This window comes from Protopterus annectens, chromosome 17.part0, assembly GCF_019279795.1.
Source record: "Protopterus annectens isolate FY-2018-M chromosome 17.part0, PAN1.0, whole genome shotgun sequence".
Classification (NCBI taxonomy): Eukaryota; Metazoa; Chordata; order Ceratodontiformes; family Protopteridae; genus Protopterus; species Protopterus annectens.
This window is the reverse complement of record NC_056751.1, coordinates 90,611,334-90,638,020: the sequence shown is the minus strand read 5'-3', so window position 1 is coordinate 90,638,020 and position 26,687 is coordinate 90,611,334. Positions and strand designations below refer to the sequence as shown.

At 36.3% G+C, this 26,687-nt stretch overlaps 1 protein-coding gene across 1 annotated transcript in view; it reads right to left on the bottom strand.

Annotated features, from left to right (window-relative positions):
• FRMPD1 (FERM and PDZ domain containing 1) overlaps window positions 1-26,687 on the bottom strand; it is a 998,362-nt gene that overhangs the window by 81,673 nt on the left and 890,002 nt on the right. The window contains exon 13 of the mRNA XM_044059294.1: window positions 23,039-23,183. Coding sequence (XP_043915229.1) covers window positions 23,039-23,183 — 145 coding nt within the window. The remainder of the gene's footprint in view (window positions 1-23,038; window positions 23,184-26,687) is intronic.

Here is a 26,687-nt window from a genome sequence, read left to right as displayed (position 1 = left end):
TTATTATTTCCTTCTTTCTGGAGAAAGCCAGGATGCAAAAGGCCAAAGTCACCCTGATAGTTTCCTTTCAATCCCAACAAGTTTGATTTCCTGAATATGGACTCAGCTTTTAGTCAAACCTTTAGTTCTGAAGCCAACTATAAGTCTCTTATCTCATCTGGACCTTTACTCCCTTCTGTTAACTGCTTGGCTTTGCCACTTCCAGTAATGGTCAGGGATCCATCTTATCTAGAAAGGGTGGTCTAGATTCTTACTTCCACTCAAAGAAAGAACATGAAGAAAACCTGTTGAAATAAGTTGAAATATTTTTTTCCATTTGGACTACACTAACAGCGATGTTGTGCACAAGACTATTTAAACAAAATTAGTGCTTTTGCCCTATAACACTCAGAGAACTTCTTCTGATAATTAAGTACAAATGCAGACTTATAAATAAATTAGATCATATGCCAATATTCATTCAATCAATAAAAATCATTAATTAATAAAAGCATTTATCACAACACTACTTCCTAACTTACATTTCACACTACATTCATAAATACATTTGGAAACTTTAATATCTAGATAAAATTTCTACAGAAATATATTCAATAAATAAAATCTATTTAATATATACTTAAATACACATAAATGTAAATATATATAATTATATATAAAAACACCATAAAAACAATATAGTATAATCAAAACAATATCAGATGTCCATAGATCTCAGTTGTGATATCCCATTCAAGGAAATCTTATCATTCAGCCCTGAGGAGGATGCTGCATTTAAATTAATCTGCCAATATAATTCCTTTGCTTCTATAATGGCACCCCAGCAACCTATCCTTAATATTACATACCAATTCTTTAGGATATCCCTTTTCAATAAACATTCTACATAACTTATTAGACTCAACCAAAAACAGAGTCTTCAGAAATTAATCTAGACAACTTTACAAACTGACCTTTAACCAGATTTGTATTCTGCCAGTAGGGATGGTGTGATGCCCATGCCCTGGCCCAGCAATCAAGAAGCCTCAATCCTCACCACTAACATCAGAGAAGGCATCTCATATATGAAGGAAAGGATAAATAAATACACACAGTAAAGTGCAATTTCCCTTAAGAGCACACAGAGATCACAGTCATTCCAGGGTTGGTCGCTCCCTTGCTCTTCAGGTCCCCAATAAGACTCCCCACTGGCACAGCTATAGGGTCCAGATCTCAGCCTAACTGGGCAAGCTAAAACCTCCAGCACCCTCTCTGTCCAACAAGGGCTTTGTGTCCCTGCCCAAGTAGCTGACACACACATACTTTGAGATAAGAGTTTATACAACCACACAAACACTCCTGTAAAAGGCTGGCACAGGTTCTCTAGCTGTGCCCCTATTACCCAGACTATATGGTAGTACCACCTGCCACCACCCAGCTAAAATGCATCAGCTACTCAAAGGCTCTTAAAAAGGTGTCTAAGTATTACTGTGTAATATTATTATTCAATTGGTAGTATAACTAAACAGTCAAGGCTTATTAGAGTGACTTGGTACAGTAATCACTATAAATATGCAATGTACTCTAGAGTTTAAATTATCTCTACACAAAACAGCCGCAGTTGAAAGGTTTTAAAATATTTAATAATAAATAATAAAAACACAAGACAGTACTTCTTACTACACAGTGCTAGTCAAGAGTTCAGAGATCATAGAGAAATACTTAAAATAATTCAGTAGTACAGTTCTGACATTACAGAAAAGCACTTAGTTTAATCTTTCTAATTTCTAGCTATTTCTAAAAGAAAACATAAGTCTAACATAACTTACTTATAGAGCAAGACAGTGCTGTGAGTTGGATGGTCAAGGCAAAAATGCTTAATCCTCTCTGGTTCTCTCTGTTTAAATTGAAATTGCAGTTTTGATTCACATTACATCATTATTCACACTTTCCTGGGGTTTCCAGGCTACACATTACATCATTCTTCACACTTCCCTGGGTTCCCAGGCTACAAAAACTGCATTTACATTCTTAACATCTCCTTTTGTTATCTTGCAGCTGGTCAGGGAACAGAGCAATAAAAATACATTTGCATGTCTAAATCTGGCAATTTAACTCTTGGTTAAAACAACAGAAAGAATTTCTTCATCTAGACCCTTCAGCACCACTGTCTACATCAAAGGGTCACCACATGCTTTAATTTTGTCAATAGAGTGAACTGTTGTCACATTTATTTCCAGTTCCACATGTAACAGTATTTCTTTACATTTAAGATAAAAAGCCTGTAGTTTACATTCATATTTACAAATGACAGCATTATCTGCAAAATTCTATCTGGCTAGACTGGCAAACTTCATCTATCTTTATCCACTCTTCACAGATGGCAACTAGTAAAATACAGGTAAAAATTAGAGAAGGTCAGCTTACGAAAATTGTAGACTTATAGGTGTTATTTAAAACATTCTTATAAATAGTAACAGCTAGACAATCAATACTGCTGCTACTTATATTATTAGTAAATTTCAAAAATGAAGTAATATTGTTGATGTATTTAAAATTCATTAAGTGCATCCATTCCTCCTGTCAAAAAATCAAAATGTTATCAAGAAACCTGAGATATAACAACATAAATTTCTAAAACATGGATGACACAATATGTTGCTGCTCCCAAAACCATAAAGCAGCATTAGCAAAAACAGGGGTGGAAGCAGCCCCCAAAGCAACACCACTAACCTGCTTAAAATACCCATAATAAAAAACTACAAAATTGTTTAAAAGTATTGTCTCCATAAAATCTGTAACAATATTAATATTGTAATTATTAAAATCAGATCCAATAACCAAAGCTTCATGAAACCTCTCAAGGCCTAGCTCATGATGTATGACCAAAAAAGATCCTTCGCATCAGTTGTAACAAATAAATCTGTGTCATTATAACCAATGGCAGCAATTTTCTTTAAACACTTAAATATTCTCAAGAATCCTTTAATATATAATTATTGTCATAAAAAAATCTTTAAACTATGGTCAACCCATTTAGCCAAAGGTGCAGTTTTTGATCTACTAGTAGCAGCTATAGGTCTAAAGGGCAGATTCAACTGGATCTTGGGATACCAAAAAAGCCAGTATCACTGGATGTTCCACTTTTAAATTCCTAATAACATCTGCCCAACACCTAAACTCCAAAAAAACACTTCTAACTATAAAAGAAATTATGATAGACAGTATTACTCTGATTTTTAGTAGTGGACTCAAAACATTTTTTGTCAAAAAGATAATGATACATTTTTGCTATGTAGAAAGTGGTAATCCATAATAACTACCCCTCCAACTTTGTCAGGTTTCATAATTTTAATGTTAACTTCACCTGACAAACTATTCAAAAGCATATATACTCCTTTTTAGTCAAATTATAACATTTCTTATTTTACTTTTACTGATCCAACATCCTACCTTTACTCTCCCATCTTCCCCCTTCTTTTTCCAACTTCCAAGCTTTAACCTTTAACCCTCTACAGTATTAAACCCAGCCAATAACTCTGGCTATTAGTTGTTACTTCTCATAGTGGGCAAGTGCTCCTCTTTTTGTCACAGTCATTATACACTTGCACATTAAATGAAATTCCTGACTGTTTCTCCTGGAAAATGTCTTTTTCCAATTTATTTTATATATTTTCTATATTGTATTATTTAAATGACACTGTATAAATTTGCTTCTCTTGTTTTTTTTTTTTTTTTTTTTTTTTTTTGTAACAATGTTTCGGAGCTTTTCTCCCCGGGCCTCCGCTGTAAATGGACCTGGTCCAGTTGGAATTTCCCAGTTAACAAATGTAAAATAAATAAATAAAAAATAAAATAAGGTCAGATTAGCAAAGCTTTTCAAATAACAAAAATGCATGTTATAGTGGTGGATTGTATGTACTCTTCCTATAAAGCGATGTACCATTGTACACAATCTCCCACACACAAAGAGAAATTAATTTTTCTACAAAACAATTTCACCTCCAAAAGGGTATCCACAAAATCAAAATCTTTCACTGGCACAAAAGTGAAACCCTTATTGAAATTGTTGACTAAATCATTAGTAATAAGTACATCACTATAACCAAATAAAAATCATCCAGGGAAACAAAGCGTTCTGTTGTGCTTTTAATCCAATGTATAGGTAGTGAACCAACTTATTGAAAGTAATATGAAACAACTTGAATAGTAACAATAAAGAAACAACTTGAATAGTAACAATAAATAAACGTAGAAAATCTCATGCACGTTTTTCTATTCTATTAAATCCTTGCTAAAAAATGAGAGCTGCTAAATTATAAAAAGAAGAAAGTTAGAATACTTTTTTCTTTTTCTTTTACTGTTATTAACAGCAATTTTCATGTTTGGCCACAAGAGAGAGGCTGAACACTTTTTAATTTAAGACAATAAATATATACTTCATGTTTTTTAACTACATTTTTAATCTATGTTTTTTAAAAATCTTTTTTATGGGAACCAAGTTTTTAATGGTTTTATATGGCAATTACAAAGTATTTTGTTGTTTAAATACATCTTTTATAAAAAGTGTTTTAAACTTTTAAACTTATGAATTAATGGAAGTTTTTAATTACATAATTGTGAATGACATTTGAATTGTCCTCTTAAGCCCAATAGGTTAGAATGAATTGAGGGAAATTTATTTGTATAAATAGAGAGGGATTTAGAAATGTATTATCTGAGGAAGTTACAGCTTTACTGTGACAAAAAACGTGCATGAGATTTTCTACATTTATTTATTGTTACTATTCAAGTTGTTTCATATTACTTTCAATAAGTTGGTTCACTACCTATATGTTGGGTTAAAAGCAGAACAGAATGCTTCGTTTCCCTGGATGGTTTTTATTTGGTTTAAGTGTTGTTTTAACCATTAGTTGCTGTTCGTTTTTGAGGTACATCACTATATTTATAAAGTTTAAAACCATTAACATCATAAACAACATTAGATAAAGTGGGGTTGCTGTTGTAGTTCTCACTAGCCTCCCCAAAAACATTACTATCAATTTCATTACCAATGTTATCATTATCAAAACCAGGTGGAATAAATACCAAAACAGGATCAAAAACCAGAATTCATTTTTGAAATTTACAAATAGTATGAGTAGTCGCCATATTGAATATCTGGATATTACTATTTATTGATTGGATTAATTTTGGCAGGTGATTTGATGGAATTAATTTATAAGGTTAGGTCACCTCAACAGGCTTTAGGTTTGCTAAAGCTTTTACCTCTCTAATGTATGCAACTGGACATACTCAGTGGTGGATCCAGGAATTTGGAAAGAGGGGTGCAGTCTCGTTAGTTGACTACCGGGGTGGGAGTAAGAAAGTGGGACACAGGGTTTGGTGGTTGTGGAAAGATCACCTTAAAAAGCTCTGGCATCATGTTTGGAAAGCCAGCAATATACATTCAATTGTGCATGATTTTGCATTTGATGTGACAGTAGAAATGTATAATTTCTGTACAACACATAGCACACATATGGATAGTAAAAGTATTTTCACTGCATGCCTGGAAGACAAGTGCTGCAGCTTTTTTTGCTTGCCCCTATAGTCAGCTTGTTTACATGAAAACAAGTATGAAATGTACAGCTGCCTCATCTGCAGACTTCTCAACACACACTAAACATTCATTTGCTAATGGAAAACTTTTCATTACATTCAATGTTCTGTTATTTGCTTGCTTAAAGAAAAAAAACTTACTGGATTAAGTTAAGGGCCTTAATTGAGACATTCAGATATGCAAAAGTAAGAGAAAACATATCAACTCTACATATAATATAATCTGTGCACTTCTACACCCCATCCCCATCCCAAAAACCCAAGAGTACAGCATATTAATTTAAACATGTTTTGTCCAGCATTTCTTTTCCTTTTACATTAAAATGCCTACATTTCTTAAAGCTAAAAATATACGGAAAATGGCACTTGTTTACTTTAGTATCTTTATTACATACATAAATAACTGATTGACTGATAATTCCATAATCTTATGTAAACAAGTCAAGTTTCTCACCTCTGTGTGATTCATAATTGTTTTTCTTTTTTATATATATTTCACCAATGTGTGCTATTATAACAGAACTACTACCTTTGCTATCTACTTTGCAATCGACAAAGATACTATAGCTGTATATTCCAGCTTGGCTATATCCCTTTAGTTAACTACTTGTCTTGGCCATGCTATAAATGTATGTGTCCAGTGGTACTTGTTGGCTATGAAAGTATATGTAATTATTTATATCTGTCTATATATCTATACATCTATATATATAAATATATATATATATATATATATATCTATATATCTATATATATATATATATATATATATATATATATATATATATATATATATATATCTAAATATATATATATATATATATATATATATATATACACACATACAAAAAATGTATCATTTTAATGATAGTGGAGGGGTTACCAAAGCAACAACGGCTAACATTCTATCAGCTGTAGGTAGTGTGTTCTGCATAGAAGCTTTTATGACCCTTGAAAATATTAACATCTATAGCATCATTGAAACTTTGTTTCAGTGCGGTGCTAACTCACCCTCCCTACCAAGATTTAATGAATATCATTCATTCTTACCCTCTTGCCTGTATGTGTGCTTGTGCATGAGGGTTTTTGTGATATACAATAATACAATTTAACACCTTTATTAAATCATCACTTCAGACATAGGCAAACACATATTAAAAGAAAAGGATAAGTGACCCCTGACTGCCTCCAGAGTGGGACAGATGGGTCTCCTTTCAGGAACACTGAAAGGGCTTGCTGAAAAATGATTCTTGGTCACCCTGATTTTGTGGACCCCCTCTGCCATGTGGCCAGCGTCTTCCATTATTGCCTCCTCCTCTGCCCCTGGAGGAAGGTTCACCACGTGTGTCTTGAAAGGCTCTCTGGGATTTTCAAAACCACATCTTTCCTCCTCTTTGACCCTTGGGATAGGGTCCAGGGTCTGGAAGGTGTGGAAAAATGGACTCCAATTTCAGAGAGAGTCTTTCCTTCCTGTTCACACCTGGTCAGTGTTTCTCTGACTTTAGGCTTTAATCCCGAAAAGTGATGAGCCATCAAAAGGGGTGATAATGAAGGATGATTTCAAGGGTTCTGCAAACAAACACAAGTGCATCCAGGAATGTCTCATAAGGGCAATTCCTGAACCTGCTGACCTACTCGCTCCATAGGCAGTATAAGAGATAAGCCTCATGGATGAGTTAACTACTGAGCTAAGGGTTGAGAGCTGGATAGATACTTTATCTGCCACTCCCACAGCTACAGTACCCCTGGAGAGTATCTCCAAGCTCCTTTAGGAAATCTCTCTGTAACCTTGTGAAGTGAGTGAGATAATTCAGGGACCATAGTGTAAAGGTCATTGAAGAGAACATGCGCTTACCATATCTATCCATCGTATGTGACTCCTTATTCAGGAGATGGACAGACGTGGATGTTTCTGATAACTCCTTTTTAGTGGCTGCTGCCACCACCATAGCATCTATGGGAACACCTTTAGTAAGGAAACTTTTGTCTTCTGGGGATGTTATGAATTTATTTGGCCTCCTAGGGATGGGTTCCACTATGTCTGGAGACTCCCACGCCTTTCGACAAACTAATCCCATGAGTTTGTCAAAAAGTGGAGACAACCAAGTGGTGGAACCTTGAGACCCAAAGGCCTTCAGGTACACAGACTCCTTGCCAGAAGGGGTGATGGTCTTCAAGCTGCCACATTGTTTAAGGACTTCCAAGATGCCTGCAGAAGAGAGATCTTCAGTGGGCGACCATGGGGACCCTTCCAATTCATTGAGGTCCATGTCTGATATGATTGACTCCTCCAGAGAGTCCAAATGTTTCCTCTTACATAGTCTCTTTCAGGGTGTCTCTTTGGATGGGGCCTCCGGAGAGGTTCCTGAAGAGAGGGGTTCACACCCTGGGGCTTCCTGAGGCTTTGGGTCTCTATGCTGTGGGATGGGTTGTGCAGAAACAGATACCAGTGCCTTAGGGGGTGGAATAGGAGGATCTGACAGACATGATGCCAATGGGGACAAAGCTCTCCTCATAGCCACAACCCCCCCTCCCATGACCTGAGGAAACCTCTGGTTACAAGGAACCAGAAGATCTCCCAGGCACCACAGGAGGAAGCTCCAAGACTGAGGTAGGAGACGAGCTCAACCCAGCCAAAGCCCCGAGTTCGGAACTGATAAAATCTTGGTCCGAATGTCCCCCTGGACCCGACTGGAGAGTGTCGGCTCCTAGACCCCTTAAATGGCACTGAGGTAGTTAGAGCAATTGAAGCTGAAGATGCCGATGCACGTCTCAGTCCCGACTGGTCTATCTCTATCAGTTCCATGCATTCCAGCTCCAAGGCCACAGTCTGGGTCGGAGGAGGAACTCATGTAGAGGGGACTGGTCTGTTTGGTTCTGAAGCTGATTGGTTCAGTTCCTACAATATTTTGGCCAGTGCCCTCAATAGCTTCTACACCAGATGGTCCATATCATAATCTGGAAGCACGAGAGGATGGGGCTGGTGATGCCACAGACTGAAGTATTGGTGACCTAAGGGTAGGAGAAACTGGCTCCAAAGCAGGTGAGTGGCTCCTAACTTGCAACACCATCGGCCCCGAAGCAGATGGAACCAAGGTGCAAGGTTCAACTAGTTCAACTGGCTCCGATACTTTTGAAACTTTCTTTGACAGCTCCCATCCATCAGATGATGCAGACGATGGTCTCTTAGAGCCCTTGTTTGATTTCTGAGAGGGAGACACTGACTTTTTTGAATGGCTTTGAGCCTGTTCTAGAGCTTCAGAAAAGGTAGGTAGACTTAAGTAGGCCCTTAAAGATCTGTTTACTCTTTCTTTCATGGAAAATTCTTGAACTGTAGGAATGGCATATCAAAAAATATTCCTGCAAATGCAGGGCTCCCAAACAATAAACACAATCAGTGTGACTGTCCATAATGGATATTTTCTGTGAACACTTGGGGCACCTTTTAAACCCTGACACTTTAGACTCTTTAGGCTGCTTCGACATTTTGATACAATTCAAAAACCACACCAAGAAGGAAACAAGCCCTCTAACAAAAATGGGCTAAATAGCTCTTTCAGAAAACTGAGCTAGCAGAGAAATAACAAGAAATTCACACACAAACAATTGCACACCTTTTTCTGAAAACAGCACTCTGTCGAAAATACAAGACTAATAGATATGTAATATAAAGAACAGCCCTCTAACTAAAATGGGCTCAATTCTTTAATAACACACACACAAGCCTTAAACACAGGCTGATAACAAGTAAGAAAAAAACTTATTAATTATTTAAAAGTTTTAAACTACTCTATTATGAAGACTATGGTATGTATATATCTAAATATGTCAAAGACACTCTAACAGGAAAGGGATACGGGATTTGAGGCCTAAAACACTTGGCCAAACAGGAAACAACAAACTCTATATTTCTAAAGGGAGAACCGTTGTAAAGACATGTAAAGGAAATGGAGCTAGCAAAGCTACTAAAACAGTATAAGGTATTTCAAAAAGGTTGCATATAAATTGTAACTAGGAAAAAGAACAATTTGACTTAGCCAGAGCTAGAATCAGACACTTGATCCGTTTCAGTGGCAAACGAGATCTGGGGAATGCCCTCCAGCATTATGGGATAGGGAGTGAGCCACAAGCTAGCTGAAGACCTTGAACTTTAGTAAATGGCCGAGTCAGAACTCTGGATCAGTTCTAAACCCATCAGTAAAGAATAAAGATGAGATAGGACTTCACATTCTATGTTTTGTTTCTTTGCAACAATTCTCATTTAATCCAGCATTACAAAAATTGCTCATTTCCTGCCTTCCTTAAAACTTCAATCCTTCCCCTGAACATTTTTGCATGCATTCATGTATTGTTTCCACAATTCCAAGTATTTTTATGTACCTTTGTGATGATATGAGGTAGTGCCATCTGTGCCAGGGAGAGTAGGGCAGTGCATGTGTAACATATGCCAGCATAGCTAGCTGGAGTTTTGTAAAGAATTTTATGTCATTTGACTACCACACTAATTCATACAGATGCTTGTGTTAAAAATGAATCAACAGTGGGTCCTGCTGGACAGAAAAGAGATATATATGTATGTCAAACAGTATTATACCTGATTAAATTCATATGTTTTAACAGAGAATTCTGGAAGGGAAGAGGTTAATCTCAGTCCAGCTAATTTTGAAAAATGGGTTGGTTCAGGCCATAAAGATTTTATCCTACAGGTCTGACTGCAGCCGGAGACAAAAATGTCTGGGAAAGCCAGGACTAGGAATCTTACTGTGTCATCAGAAGTGAGCTAATTACTACCCTGGAAGGGTGAACATTTTTGAAATTGTTTATTGCTTTCAGATGCTGCACCAGATCTTAGCAAAACTCTGCTTTTATACTGTACCAGAGTCAGGTGACCGGATGTGATGTCATTCTATAATCATAACTGAAATGATTTATTAGATATTAGTGAGGGATATGATGGAACTCTCACAGCAGCACTTTGTTTTTTTTGGAACCTGGCAGGAAAGAACTCTCACAGATATCTCACACAACTATTCACCTCATCTTGCCTTGCTGTATGTAGTAAGCAACTCATCACTCATCATCTTGCCTTGCTGTAGTAACTTAACTAGGGAAAAGTAATGTCAGTCAGGAAAATATAGTGAGATTAGTTAAGTATTGTTTTACTGCATCTGTGTGAATCTAGCCAACTGTGTTATTTCTTTATATCTCCTGTGATGAAACTCTGGGGTTTACTGTAACTAGATATTCAGTATTCTCAAGTTTTCTATTTTATTATTTATTATTAAATATTTCTATATTTTCACTGTGGCTGGTCATGGAGATACAGAAAATTTTAAAGACACTAGTTCTGTGACAGCTCACTTTCACCAAGTACATCATGGCTCATCTGTGAGTTTACAGGGGACTATTTTAGAAAATGTGGAAAAATGGAATGTGTTTCTACTGATGCTTGTTTTAGGGACAGACTTTTATATAAAGAAGCTATCTATATTCTTAAATTTGATACTTTAATACCTAAGGGTATGAATTCTGAACTTAATTGGAGGTTTCTCCTTTAACTAGAATGTGAATTTTTAAATTGAGTTTAAATTGAATAATTGGAGGTAGTATTTATGTTGAGTGTTTTATTCAGTGTGTATTCTCCTTGAAGGCACTACAGCCGAGATGTCAGAGAGTTAATAAAATCTATCTTGATTTTTATTGGGTCACTGGTTTGTGGTTGCTTATTTTATTTATTTGTGTTTTTTGAGTTTATCAATGATGCCTGAGTGGGGAATAGTGTCAAAGGACTTGGCCATGTCCAGGTAGGCTGCATGCTTGGATTTGCCTTCATCCAGGGCTTTGGTGACTGTCTCAAAGAAGTCTAGCAAGTTCAAGAGGCAGGATCTCACTTTAACAAAGCCAAACTGGGTCAGGTCAAGAATTTGGAGATCTCCTATGTCTTTGTTGATAAGGTTCATGGCTAGTCTTTACATAGCCTTACAGAGTAGGCTGGTCAAGCTCTTGGGTCTATAGTTGCGGGGTCAGTGGAGATGCCTCCTTTGTTTAATGGGATGACAATACTAATTACCATTCAGCAGGTACAAAACCGGTGTTTAGACTGTGGTTAAAAAGAGTACCAAGAGGTGCAGCTAGTCCTTGTTTTAATCCATCTAGAGCACAGCCTGGGATATCATCAAGTCCTACAGGCTGTGTTTTTGGCTTGGAGAGAGCATTTATGACCTGCTCCTTGGATATACTAGGTGGAGGGCAGGTGGTAGGGATGTTTTGGGGGATATGTTGTGGGGACAGAGGAAAAGTTGAACATTCTGACTTTAACCGTCTTTGTTCAGGTACATAAATATTGATAGGTATTTCAAAAACATCATTCTCAGTCTGTTTGATGGGTATTTCAAAAACATCATCCCGAGTCAGTTGTCAGTATTGTATCTTACCACTCAGTGATTTCATGTTGTAAAGAGAATCAATATATAAATTCTCCTTACCACTCAATGGTTTCATGTTACGAGAAGAATCTATATATTGTATCTAGGTCTTACTTTCTGTTGTTACCCATCTCCATTTAAAAATATGAACACCACATTCACCTGCTTCAGTTATGAACTGTATCCATCCACCTCAAACTGCTGTGCTGTTTATGGTGTATTATTTGGCTGCAAATCCCATTTCTAACAGCCAGTCTAACAGCTAGATGCCCATTTTATTACTGCTGGGTAGATAATATCCTTTTCTACATTTCTTGAGCTGAATGACTGCTGATCAAAATCAAGCATTTTGAAAGGATTTAAAAGCTGCTTTCAACTGACGACACTGAATAAAAGTGTCTGCCTGTGCTCAGAAGCCATTTCAAATCAGAGAATGTTTCTGTAGCATGCCTTTCAACTGTCCAGATTTTTGCAGAATGTCCAGATTTTTGCCTCATATTTTTGATCTGTTTCTCATAAAGTTTGTGGTTTTCTGGCATATCACTGAAAATGGAAGTCACTAAGTAATGACATACATTTGAGTTTCAGACTTTATTTCCCTCCGAAAATGCACGCTAACACAAATTCTGTTACTCTAGCAACTTTATGAATTTATAAGAGTAATACTTAAAATCTCTCCCTATTTTTGGGTCTTTGTTCCCCCATTATTTTAGGCTTTGTTCAGATTTCTTGCAGTCAGACTTTGAGATGTATAGGTCTGAGGTGCAACATATGGCCACAGCAGAGTAACCCACTTGAAACTTAGGCAAATTACTAGTCTGCTGTGGTGGCAAGAGCTATTTACTTAACCTTTTCTTTTTGTGGCTGGAAGAAGGACCAACCATGGGACAGTCTGTTCCATGGTCAAGACAAAAATAGTGGTTCTATCCCGGAAAAACTAGCAATGATGTCAGTAAAAGTATCAGTCTACAAAAGTTACTTTTTTTTTTATTTTTGACAGAAAATCACAGTAAAAAGCACTTTCAAACACAAAGCAATACAACAGAAAAATAAACACTTTCTCCACAATAAATATTTTATCAGTTAGTCAACACTACTTTTAAACTGACACAAAAGAGCTCTCCATATAAAAGTATGTTACAGTCTCAAGATGATCCATTAAAACACAATACTGCTTTAAAATAACTTTCCTGAAGAGGAAAATAAAGCATCAGTAAAAAAACAAGAAAATGGCATTTTTTTCCATCAAGGGAACTTATATGTCCAACTAAAGACAGCACAAGCTGACCATCTATTCAGCCACTGCTGATAATTAAAAAATGCTGATGCTACAACATAGTTAGCTTTTGAAGCAAGAAAGGAGAGTGATCTGTCTTGAGACTTAGATGAGGTTGGAGAAAAATAAATGTTTTCACTTGGCTCCATAACCATAATTAACTGAACAGTTGGGTGCTACTGCATATTTCAAGCTCTCATAACACTTTGTGAGGCATGAAAAAAAATCCAAGTAAACTGTCAAGCCGAACAAAGATGGGTCACAATTATTGCTTGCTTATATTCCTGTTATATCCGGAGTTTGGGACAAAGCCAAAATAATAAGGGGAATAGATGCAAATCACAGAATATGATTTAATATTATTTTTTAGAGTAATATATATCTATAACTTTAATGACTGTCAGGTTTGTTACTGTAATCCATCACATTTTGATCCAAAATCATAGAAGTCCCTGACAATTAGAGACAGCTAAGAGATACATCCTTTCCCTAACAATTTTGGTGCACATAACTGAAGCACCTTGCCAAAAAAGTGTCACAGGCACCCTCTTTCTGTATATGCGATTTTTGATACATTTCCCTGAGTTCAAAGCCTTCAAATCCTTTTCCACAAACACAGATTAAGTTTGTTGCTGCAAAGGACAAACAAATGCAGATTATTTCTTTGCTGTTTCAAATTTGAAACTGTGCTGAAAGCAAGCAATAATTGTGACCCATCTTTGTTCGGCTTGACAGATTACTTGGATTTTTTTTCATGGGTCACAAAGTGTTAAGATAACTTGAACTATGCAGTAGCACCCAACTGTTCAATTAAATGCCATGCTACCAGCCTATACACACAAACTCCAACCCACCAAGTGCATTGCAGCCACATAGAAGGGCTAAATGACGCTTATTTGACTCCGATGATATTCATCCTACTATCACTTCTTATCCAAATTTCTATTAACCCTTCAAGTTTCAAAAAGTTTTTTTCTGTTAATGTAGGACACAAACGATTGTGGCATAACGATGGAGGTTGTTTTCTTTATTTTAAAAGAAAGCCAGTGTGTGTGTGTGTGTGTGTGTGTGTGTGTGTGTGTGTGTGTGTGTGTGTGTGTGTTTGTGGTGGTAGGGGGCACTAATAAGGTGACTACTTACCTTGGAATGTGAAGGAGCCACCTCTTGCCTCCTTCATACAGTGGTTTTAAACAGTTCCCTACCATGAAATGTTGAGTCTATATCACATAATCGATGCTTCAAAACATCAAATCTGATATGGTAGAGACCATATCATCAATGTTTTGAAACTTTGAATATGTAAAAAAACAATAAACAAAGAAATAACTTACCTAAACATTTCAAGCAAGGGATGCAAGCCCCCATGCACCCCGCTGCTTAAATATACCAACTCTGAGATCAAACCACAGTGTAGTAAAGGGAAATCTTCCCTTATGGACATTTCCATTAAAACGCTTGATGTTTCAAAACTTCGATGATATGGTACCGACCATATAAATTTCAAAGTTTTGAAACTTCGATGAATCAATATATACCTGAAATGTTTAGAACCACTTTATCAAGCAGGTGTGAGCATCAAATGCACACTGAGGTGTAATTTCTTACTTTGTCTAGATTTCAGCAGAGCTCAGCTCAAACGCATCCTACCAATCAATGCGCCTTCACTCAGCAACAACGGAGGAGAAGTTCAGGATCTTCATATAGGCTACCTGACTGCAACCTATGATGCCTGATTCACCATAATCAAATAATGGTAAGTTTAAACAGAAAAATGTACCGTTTAGTGGTACATTTGCCAGTTTCAATCAAATAACAGTACACTGCATTTCTTCTTTTTCTTTTTTAACTTTATAACTTTGGAGATTTAAAAAGGGGTCATGCACGGCCCTGCACACATACATAAATCCGCCAATGCAGAAGTCTTATATTTAAAACAGAGGAGCTTATATCACAAAGGCATTCCCTCAGCCTTGTACCTTGTTCTGTTTTCTGATGGAACCTTTCTATCAACATTCAGAGTTAATTTTGATACTGCTGTTTATAGCCACTATCACTTTAGCATTTTTACTTCTTATTCTAAAGGTAATTTGCCAAGTAAGACTATGAGACATGCAACAGAGCAAAGTGTAATGATGCATTAATGTGCTACTGTACCCTCATGCTGATGTGAAGAACAGCAAGTTAAACACTGCAAGAAAAACAAGAACATAAATGTTTTGGCAATTTGTACATTGCCTTCATTCTTATTGTGTTATTTCATAACTATATTACAGCTGTCAAAATAAAATCACAACAGATCTGCTGAACAAAACATTATTTTGTTTTCAGAAAGTGAAGCTATTACCTTCTTCTGCTGAAATACGATGCATTTGCTTAAGGTAAGGCCATCTGAATATGGGAACCCCTGCATCAACAAACAGCTTGTAGTATCCAGCAATCAGACATGCAAGATCTTTGGCATTATAAGACTCCAGTAACAGTGTAATAGACTTGTGTAGTGGAAAAAAAAGGACAGGGACAGAAAAAAGACAGGGAGAGTTAAAGAGAGGATAAGAAACAGATTACAGAATGAATAGAATGATGAACTAATAAGCACTTCAAATATTTGAGTACAAAAGCAAATGCATTAATATTACACTACATTTATTTGTTGACAGCCATTAATACTGAAACACAGTAGAAATAAAACATTTGTCTGTTTGTGGGATAAAGGCATGAGAGTGCTTTGGCCTTACAGTGAAAGTACAAAGTTGTATTTGAAGGTTTCTCAGATAACATATTATACTGACCCGAGTATGGTGAAATAACATACATATACTACTGTAAAAACAAGTTATCATGATAATGAACAAAGTAATTTGTCAAATTTTTGATGACAGCTCTGAATCAAAAATAAGCTCTTCTTGGGCTATCTCAGCATCAGAATGACTGGTTCTGTCGACTAAACAAAGAAATAATAGAAGCAGAGCACACAAACTGACTAAATGATGTTGCAAAGTGAAGCGACAGTCCATGTCATGCAGGTTTCTTTAATTCAGGCTCACATACTGAGAAGTGTCCTGTAATTACAAATATTTAGACTGCAAAGCAATGTTCATGTTTATGAAAATAATCATATAGAGTTGATTTTAGGGATCCCTACTTTTACTAAGCTCAGTCTTATAGCCCATTTGGCTTCTGTGTCCATTACTTTTTTTATACTAATGTAATGCAATATATTGTAGAGCATTAAGTATGGGACTGCTTTCATTGCATTGATTCCTGTGGCTCTGGTCTTAACATTGTATATATTCAAGTATAGGATGTTATTTTTTTAAAGGAACAATAAAACCTTTTTCTGAAAACAGCACCCTGTCGAAAATACAAGACTAATAGAAATGTAATATAAAGAACAGCCCTCTAACTAAAATGGGCTCAATTCTGTAATAACACACACACAAGCCTTAAACACAGGCTGATAACAAGTAAGAAAAAAATGTATTAATTATTTAAAAGTTTTAAACTACTCTATTATGAAGACTACGGTATGTATATATCTAAATATGTCAAAGACACTTTAACAGTAAAGGGATAGGAGATTTGAGGCCTAAAACACTTGGCCAAACAGGAAACAACAAACTCTATATTTCTAAAGGGAGAACCGTTGTAAAGACATGTAAAGGAAATGGAGTTAGCAAAGCTACTAAAACAGTATAAGGTATTTCAAAAAGGTTGCATATAAATTGTAACTAGGAAAAAGAACACTTTGACTTAGCCAGAGCTTGATCCGTTTCAGCGGCAAACGAGATCTTGGGAATGCCCTGCAGCATTATGGGATAGGGAGTGAGCCACAAGCTAGCTGAAGACCTTGAACTTTAGTAAATGGCAGAGTCAGAACTGTGGATCAGTTCTGAACCCATCAGTAAAGAATGAAGATGAGATAGGACTTCACATTCTATGTTTTGTTTCTTTGCAACAATTTTCATTTAATCCAGCATTACAAAAATTGCTCATTTCCTGCCTTCCTTAAAACTTCAATCCTTCCCCTGAACATTTTTGCATGCATTCATGTATTGTTTCCACAATTCCAAGTATTTTTATGTACCTTTGTGATGATATGAGGTAGTGCCATCTGTGCCAGGGAGAGTAGGGCAGTGCATGTGTAACATATACCAGCATAGCTAGCTGGAGTTTTGTAAAGAATTTTATGTCATTTGACTACCACACTAATTCATACAGATGCTTGTGTTAAAAATGAATCAGCAGTGGGTCCTGCTGGACAGAAAAGAGATATATATGTATGTCAAACAGTATTATACCTGATTAAATTCATATGTTTTAACAGAGAATTCTGGAAGGGAAGAGGTTAATCTCAGTCCAGCTAATTTTGAAAAATGGGTTGGTTTAGGCCATAAAGATTTTATCCTACATGTCTGATTGCAGCCGGAGACAAAAATGTCTGGGAAAGCCAGGACTAGGAATCTTACTGTGTCATCAGAAGTGAGCTAATTACTACCCTGGAAGGGTGGACATTTTTGAAATTGTTTATAGCTTTCAGATGATGCACCAGATCTTAGCAAAGCTCTGCTTTTATACTGTACCAGAGTCAGGTGACCAGATGTGATGTCATTCTATAATCATAACTGAAATGATTTATTAGATATCAGTGAGGGATATGATGGAACTTTCACAGCAGCACTTTGTTTTTTTTTGGAACCTGGCAGGAAAGAACTCTCACAGATATCTCACACAACTATTCACCTCATCTTGCCTTGCTGTATGTAGTAAGCAACTCATCATCTTGCCTTGCTGTAGTAACTTAACTAGGGAAAAGTAATGTCAGTCAGGAAAATATAGTGAGATTAGTTAAGTATTGTTTTACTACATCTGTGTGAATCTATCCAACTGTGTTATTTCTTTATATCTCCTGTGATGAAACTCTGGGGTTTACTGTAACTAGATATTCAGTATTCTCAAGTTTTCTATTTTATTACTTATTATTAAATATTTCTATATTTTCACTGTGGCTGGTCATGGAGATACAGAAAATTTTAAAGACACTAGTTCTGTGACAGCTCACTTTCACCAAGTACATCAGGGCTCATCTGTGGGTTTACAGGGGACTATTTTAGAAAATGTGGAAAAATGGAATGTGTTTCTACTGATGCTTGTTTTAGAGACAGACTTTTATATAAAGAAGCTATCTATATTCTTAAATTTGATACTTTAATACCCAAGGGTATGAATTCTGAACTTAATTGGAGGTTTCTCCTTTAACTAGAATGTGAATTTTTAAATTGAGTTTAAATGGAATAATTGGAGGTAGTATTTATGTTGAGTGTTTTATTCAGTGTGTATTCTCAAAGACACTACAGCCGAGATATCAGAGAGTTAATAAAATCTATATTGATTTTTATTGGGTCACTGGTTTGTGGTTGCTTATTTTATTTATTTGTGTTTTTTGAGTTTATCAATGATGCCTGAGTGGGGAATAGTGTCAAAGGACTTGGCCATGTCCAGGTAGGCTGCATGCTTGGATTTGCCTTCATCCAGGGCTTTGGTGACTGTCTCAAAGAAGTCTAGCAAGTTCAAGAGGCAGGATCTCACTTTAACAAAGCCAAACTGGGTCAGGTCAAGAATTTGGAGATCTCCTATGTCTTTGTTGATAAGGTTCATGACTAGTCTTTACATAGCCTTGCAGAGTAGGCTGGTCAAGCTTTTGGGTCTATAGTTCCCGGGGTCAGTGGAGATGCCTCCTTTGTGTAATGGGATGACAATTACTAATTACCATTCAGCAGGTACAAAACCGGTGTTTAGACTGTGGTTAAAAAGAGTACCAAGAGGTGCAGCTAGTCCTTGTTTTAATCCATCTAGAGCACAGCCTGAGATATCATCAGGTCCTACAGGCTGTGTTTTTGGCTTGGAGAGAGCATTTATGACCTGCTCCTTGGATATACTAGGTGGAGAGCAGGTGGTAGGGAAGTTTTGGGGGATATGTTGTGGGGACAGAGGAAAAGTTGAACATTCTGACTTTAACCGTCTTTGTTCAGGTACATAAATATTGATAGGTATTTCAAAAACATCATTCTCAGTCTGTTTGATGGGTATTTCAAAAACATCATCCCGAGTCAGTTGTCAGTATTGTATCTTACCATTCAGTGATTTCACGTTGTAAAGAGAATCAATATATAAATTCTCCTTACCACTCAATGGTTTCATGTTATGAGAATAATCTATATATTGTATCTAGGTCTTACTTTCTGTTATTACCCATCTCCATTTAAAAATATGAACACCACATTCACCTGCTTCAGTTATGAACTGTATCCATCCACCTCAAACTGCTGTGCTGTTTATGCTGTATTATTTGGCTGCAAATCCCATTTCTAACAGCCAGTCTAACAGCTAGATGCCCATTTTATTACTGCTGGGTAGATAATATCCTTTTCTACATTTCTTGAGCTGAATGACTGCTGATCAAAATCAAGCATTTTGAAAGGATTTAAAAGCTGCTTTCAACTGACGACACTGAATAAAAGTATCTGCCTGTGCTCAGAAGCCATTTCAAATCAGATAATGTTTCTGTAGCATGCCTTTCAATTGTCCAGATTTTTGCAGAATGTCCAGATTTTTGCCTCATATTTTTTATCTGTTTCTCATAAAGTTTGTGGTTTTCTGGCATATCACTGAAAATGGAAGTCACTAAGTAATGACATACATTTGAGTTTCAGACTTTATTTCCCTCCGAAAATGCACGCTAACACAAATTCTGTTACTCTAGCAACTTTATGAATTTATAAGAGTAATACTTAAAATCTCTCCCTATTTTTGGGTCTTTGTTCCCCCATTATTTTAGGCTTTGTTCAGACTTCTTGCAGTAAGACTTTGAGATGTATAGGTCTGAGGTACAACATATGGCCACAGCAGAGTAACCCACTTGAAACTTAGGCAAATTACTAGTCTGCTGTGGTGGCAAGAGCTATTTACTTAACCTTTTCTTTTTGTGGCTGGAAGAAGGACCAACCATGGGACAGTCTGTTCCATGGTCAAGACAAAAATAGTGGTTCTATCACGGAAAAACTAGCAATGATGTCAGTAAAAGTATCAGTCCACAAAAGTTACTTTTTTTTATTTTTGGCAGAAAATCACAGTAAAAAGCACTTTCAAACACAAAGCAATACAACAGAAAAATAAACACTTTCTCCACAATAAATATTTTATCAGTTAGTCAACACTACTTTTAAACTGACACAAAAGAGCTCTCCATATAAAAGTATGTTACAGTCTCAAGATGATCCATTAAAACACAATACTGCTTTAAAATAACTTTCCTGAAGAGGAAAATAAAGCATCAGTAAAAAAACAAGAAAATGGCATTTTTTTTCCATCAAGGGAACTTATATGTCCAACTAAAGAAAGCACAAGCTGACCATCTATTCAGCCACTGCTGATAATTAAAAAATACTGATGCTACAACATAGTTAGCTTTTGAAGCAAGAAAGGAGGGTGATCTGTCTTGAGACTTAGATGAGGTTGGAGAAAAATAAATGTTTTCACTTGGCTCCATAACCATAATTAACTGAACAGTTGGGTGCTACTGCATAGTTCAAGCTCTCATAACACTTTGTGAGCCATGAAAAAAAATCCAAGTAAACTGTCAAGCCGAACAAAGATGGGTCACAATTATTGCTTGCTTATATTCCTGTTATATCCGGAGTTCGGGACAAAGCCAAAATAATAAGGGGAATAGATGCAAATCACAGAATATGATTTAATATTATTTTTTAGAGTAATATATATCTATAACTTTAATGACTGTCAGGTTTGTTACTGTAATCCATCACATTTTGATCCAAAATCATAGAAGTCCCTGACAATTAGAGGCAGCTAAGAGATACATCCTTTCCCTAACAATTTTGGTGCACATAACTGAAGCACCTTGCCAAAAAAGTGTCACAGGCACCCTCTTTCTGTATATGCCCAGATTTTTTGATACATTTCCCTGAGTTCAAAGCCTTCAAATCCTTTTCCACAAACACAGATTAAGTTTGTTGCTGCAAAGGACAAACAAATGCAGACTATTTTTTTGCTGTTTCAAATTTGAAACTGTGCTGAAAGCAAGCAATAATTGTGACCCATCTTTGTTCGGCTTGACAGATTACTTGGATTTTTTTTCATGGGTCACAAAGTGTTAAGATAACTTGAACTATGCAGTAGCACCCAACTGTTCAATTAAATGCCATGCTACCAGCCTATACACACAAACTCCAACCCACCAGGTGCATTGCAGCCACATAGAAGGGCTAAATGACGCTTATTTGACTCCGATGATATTCATCCTACTATCACTTCTTATCCAAATTTCTATTAACCCTTCAAGTTTCAAAAAGTTTTTTTCTGTTAATGTAGGACACAAACGATTGTGGCATAACGATGGAGGTCGTTTTCTTTAATTTAAAAAAAAGCCAGTGTGTGTGTGTGTGTGTGTGTGTGTGTGTGTGTGTGTGTGTTTGTGGTGGTAGGGGGCACTAATAAGGTGACTACTTACCTTGGAATGTGAAGGAGCTACCTTTTGCCTCCTTCATACAGTGGTTTTAAACAGTTCCCTACCATGAAATGTTGAGTCTATATCACATAATCGATGCTTCAAAACATCAAATCTGATATGGTAGAGACCATATCATCAATGTTTTGAAACTTTGAATATGTAAAAAAAACAATAAACAAAGAAATAACTTACCTAAACATTTCAAGCAAGGGATGCAAGCCCCCATGCGCCCCCTCCCCACACCCCCCGCTGCTTAAATATACCAACTCTGAGATCAAACCACAGTGTAGTAAAGGGAAATCTTCCCTTATGGAGATTTCCATTAAAACGTTTGATGTTTCAAAACTTCAATGATATGGTACCGACCATATAAATTTCAAAGTTTTGAAACTTCGATGAATCAATATATACCTGAAATGTTTAGAACCACTTTATCAAGCAGGTGTGAGCATCAAATGCACACTGAGGTGTAATTTCGTAGGGCGCACTTACTTTTGTCTAGATTTCAGCAGAGCTCAGCTCAAACGCATCCTACCAATCAATGCGCCTTCACTCAGCAACAACGGAGGAGAAGTTCAGGACCTTCATATAGGCTACCTGACTGCAACCTATGATGCCTGATTTGCCATAATCAAATAATGGTAAGTTTAAACAGAAAAATGTACCGTTTAGTGGTACATTTTCCAGTTTCAATCAAATAACAGTGCACTGCATTTCTTATTTTTCTTTTTTAACTTTATAACTTTGGAGATTTAAAAAGGGGTCATGCACGGCCCTGCACACATACATAAATCCGCCAATGCAGAAGGCTTATATTTAAAACAGAGGAGCTTATATCAAAGGCATTCCCTCAGCCTTGTACCTTGTTCTGTTTTCTGATGGAACCTTTCTATCAACATTCAGAGGTAATTTTGATACTGCTGTTTATAGCCACTATCACTTTAGCATTTTTACTTCTTATTCTAAAGGTAATTTGCTAAGTAAGACTATGAGACATGCAACAGAGCAAAGTGTAATGATGCATTAATGTGCTACTGTACCCTCATGCTGATGTGAAGAACAGCAAGTTAAGCACTGCAAGAAAAACAAGAACATAAATGTTTTGGCAATTTGTACATTGCCTTCATTCTTATTGTGTTATTTCATAAATATATTACAGCTGTCAAAATAAAATCACAACAGATCTGCTGAACAAAACATTATTTTGTTTTCAGAAAGTGAAGCTATTACCTTCTTCTGCTGAAATACGATGCATTTGCTTAAGGTAAGGCCATCTGAATATGGGAACCCCTGCATCAACAAACAGCTTGTAGTATCCAGCAATCAGACATGCAAGATCTTTGGCATTATAAGACTCCAGTAACAGTGTAATAGACTTGTGTAGTGGAAAAAAAAGGACAGGGACAGAAAAAAGACAGGGAGAGTTAAAGAGAGGATAAGAAACAGATTACAGAATGAATAGAATGATGAACTAGTAAGCACTTCAAATATTTGAGTACAAAAGCAAATGCATTAATATTACACTACATTTATTTGTTGACAGCCATTAATACTGAAACACAGTAGAAATAAAACATTTGTCTGTTTGTGGGATAAAGGCATGAGAGTGCTTTGGCCTTACCCCAGTGAAAGTACAAAGTTGTATTTGAAGGTTTCTCAGATAACATATTATACTGACCCGAGTATGGTGAAATAACATACATATACTACTGTAAAAACAAGTTATCATGGTAATGAACAAAGTAATTTGTCAAATTTTTGATGACAGCTCTGAATCAAAAATAAGCTCTTCTTGGGCTATCTCAGCATCAGAATGACTGGTTCTGTCGACTAAACAAAGAAATAATAGAAGCAGAGCACACAAACTGACTAAATGATGTTGCAAAGTGAAGCAACAGTCCATGTCATGCAGGTTTCTTTAATTCGGGCTCACATACTGAGAAGTGTCCTGTAATTACAAATATTTAGACTGCAAAGCAATGTTCATGTTTATGAAAATAATCATATAGAGTTGATTTTAGGGATCCCTACTTTTACTAAGCTCAGTCTTATAGCCCATTTGGCTTCTGTGTCCATTACTTTTTTTATACTAATGTAATGCAGTATATTGTAGAGCATTTAAGTATGGGACTGCTTTCATTGCATTGATTCCTGTGGCTCTGGTCTTAACATTGTATATGTTCAAGTATAGGATGTTATTTTTTTAAAGGAACAATAAAATGAACTGTATAAAAGCTCAACGGCAAAATAGTGTTACTGTCCTAATAAGCTTCATTCAAAGAGGATGGGGGATTACCTCACACTGAACAAACACAGTAGAAGTGTAACTGTGCAGATTTTTTATCAGAGTACTAAATTCATGTGCTGTTGATAACAGTAGGCTTAATGTTACAGATACACAAGAAATGCAGTCATACCTCTCAACCCCTTAGGGCTAGAAATCTGGACAAAGCTTAAAATAATGGGGGACAAAGACCCAAAAACAGGAACAGATTTTAAATATTGCTCTTCTAAATTCAGAAAGTTGATAGAATAACAGGATTTGTGCCAGCATGCATTTTCTGAAGGATATGAAGTCTGAAACTCAAACATATATCATTATCTGGTCATTATTTAGTGACTTCAATCCTCAGTGATTTGCCAGAAAATCACAAATTTTATAAAAAGCATATCAAATATATGAGGCAAAAATATGGACATTCTGTAAAAACCTGGATGGCTGAGAGGTATGTACACAGTGTGTAACATAATGTAAACTGCACTTTAGTAGCTGTAAAAATATCTTATAAGGTTTATTACTGAGAACAGCATTACATCTACCATAGCCACTGCTTTTTCTTTCTTTATTTTCCAGACTGCACTTAAATTAAACACAATATGGTTTAAAATGATCATGTATGAACAATACTGCTGCTTGCATCATATCAAGACATATAACATTACTATTACCAATTCTCAATGGAAACAGTTTTAAGCATGCTTGTATTACAATGATTTGTCAGTCACTGATGCTGTACATTAGGCCAACCCTTTGAAATTTAGGCAGAATGTCCACCTGCACTACAGATGACCCAGGATTGATTGACATCCCAAAGCAGAGTAGGACAACGGGAAAGTGAAGACTGAATAGTGCATTAATGCTTTCTGAAAACTATGTTTATTAGGTGTGTCAGCAATACTTAAATTCTGATAGGTCTGAATCCCTGGGTCTTTAGCAGATGGACAATTAACAGATGTCTCTCAAGCCTGCTCCTAAATTTGAGAGTGAAGGGTTGGACTATGGCCATTCAGTCTGCTCTCCCAAGACAGTCATGTGCTCATACTTAGAAATATGCAATCCACTGCAGACAAATGGTAGCAGTCTCATAAAAATGCTGCAGCGGTATAAGCATTTCCTAGTTTCAATATGTTTCTGCAACTCCAGAAAGAAAAATTTGATTACAAAATAAAGTGAAATCAGTCATTTTTTCAACATTTTAAAGAACTGGTGGCTCTATTACTCATTATGAAACACTGGTGAAGTAGCTAGTATATAATAGACTCTGATATACTTTAAAGTTGTAGTACTTGTTTCTTTGCAGTAGTTAACTAGTCATAATACCGTCATCAGCCCCCTTTTTTTCCATTTTCAACTTGAGGTCAGGGTGTTGTGTCAACTTTTGCTTCCTCTCTCGAGTCACAGCTCCTATCCTACCTTCTTCAGCAGTCATGCCTGACTATCCCAGGTCTTCTCTCTCACAATCCATCCATCTCTTTACTGCAAATCCTTATTTCTTCCTCTGCCTTTTTCTGATGTCTCCCAAATCTTCTTCACCAAAGCATCTTCTACTTTAGTTCATGCATGCCCGAACTTTGAACTTTAAAAAAAATGCACTTTATTCAGCTGCTTTTATTTTATTTGTGTTTCTTCCTACTTTATTTTGCTTTTGCTGCTTGTTATTAAAAGTGCTCAATTGCATTTATTCTGCTGCATTTATTACTGCTTATTAGTAGCCTGATTAAATTGTATCTGTTACTCTAAACCTTTTAATTTTGGTTTAAGCACTTGGGCTTCAGGTCAGTTGTTTTACATTAACAAGGTTTGTAGTCTACACTTTTGGGGCAGGAGAGGTAGCTTACATCCTAAGTTGCTGGATGAAGGCTTAGTATGTCTTGTTATTTTAAAAGTGACTTAGTTCTGATTTAAGCACTTTGGCTTCAGGCCAGTTATTTTACATTAAGAAGGTTTGTGGTATATACTCTTGTGGGAGGAGAGGGTAGCCTCTGCCCCTCTGAGCTGGGATTTGCTGGTTGAAGGCTTATTGTGCCTACTTATTTGAGCATTTATTTCTGAAATTGTTGCACTTTGATGTAGCATAGACTAGATTTAGACCTGCTGCATCTAGTTCTGTTTTCCCCTGCACCCTAGTCACAGCAGTGTACAGTTAAAACTCATCTGATTGAAGGTTGCTGGAACAGGGCTCAGTTTTAAGCTTTTTTATTGGTTATGTTGTTTAAATCAGTTTGATCTCATTTGCTACATAAGCACTGTGTTTGTGTGGGTTTGTGCTTGTTTTAGCAAAGCTCCACAGAGTTTCATGACTAGGTACTGCTCTGCTGTATTTATCTGATCAATCCAAGGCATCTGCTGATCTCTGCAAAACTGAAGTAGAATTTTTCACTGTATATTGCAGTTTTGAACTGCATTTTTACCATATCACTGCTTATTTGAACCTTTTTTTTAAATTGCCGCACTTTGCTGTAGCATAGACTAGATTCAGACCTGCTGAATCTAGTTATGTTTGTATACCATGAGCACTAAAACAGGCCATCTTTTGTTGGAGAGGGTTCCCCTGCACCAAAGTGGCAAGAGTATGCAGTTACAACTCATACGATTGAA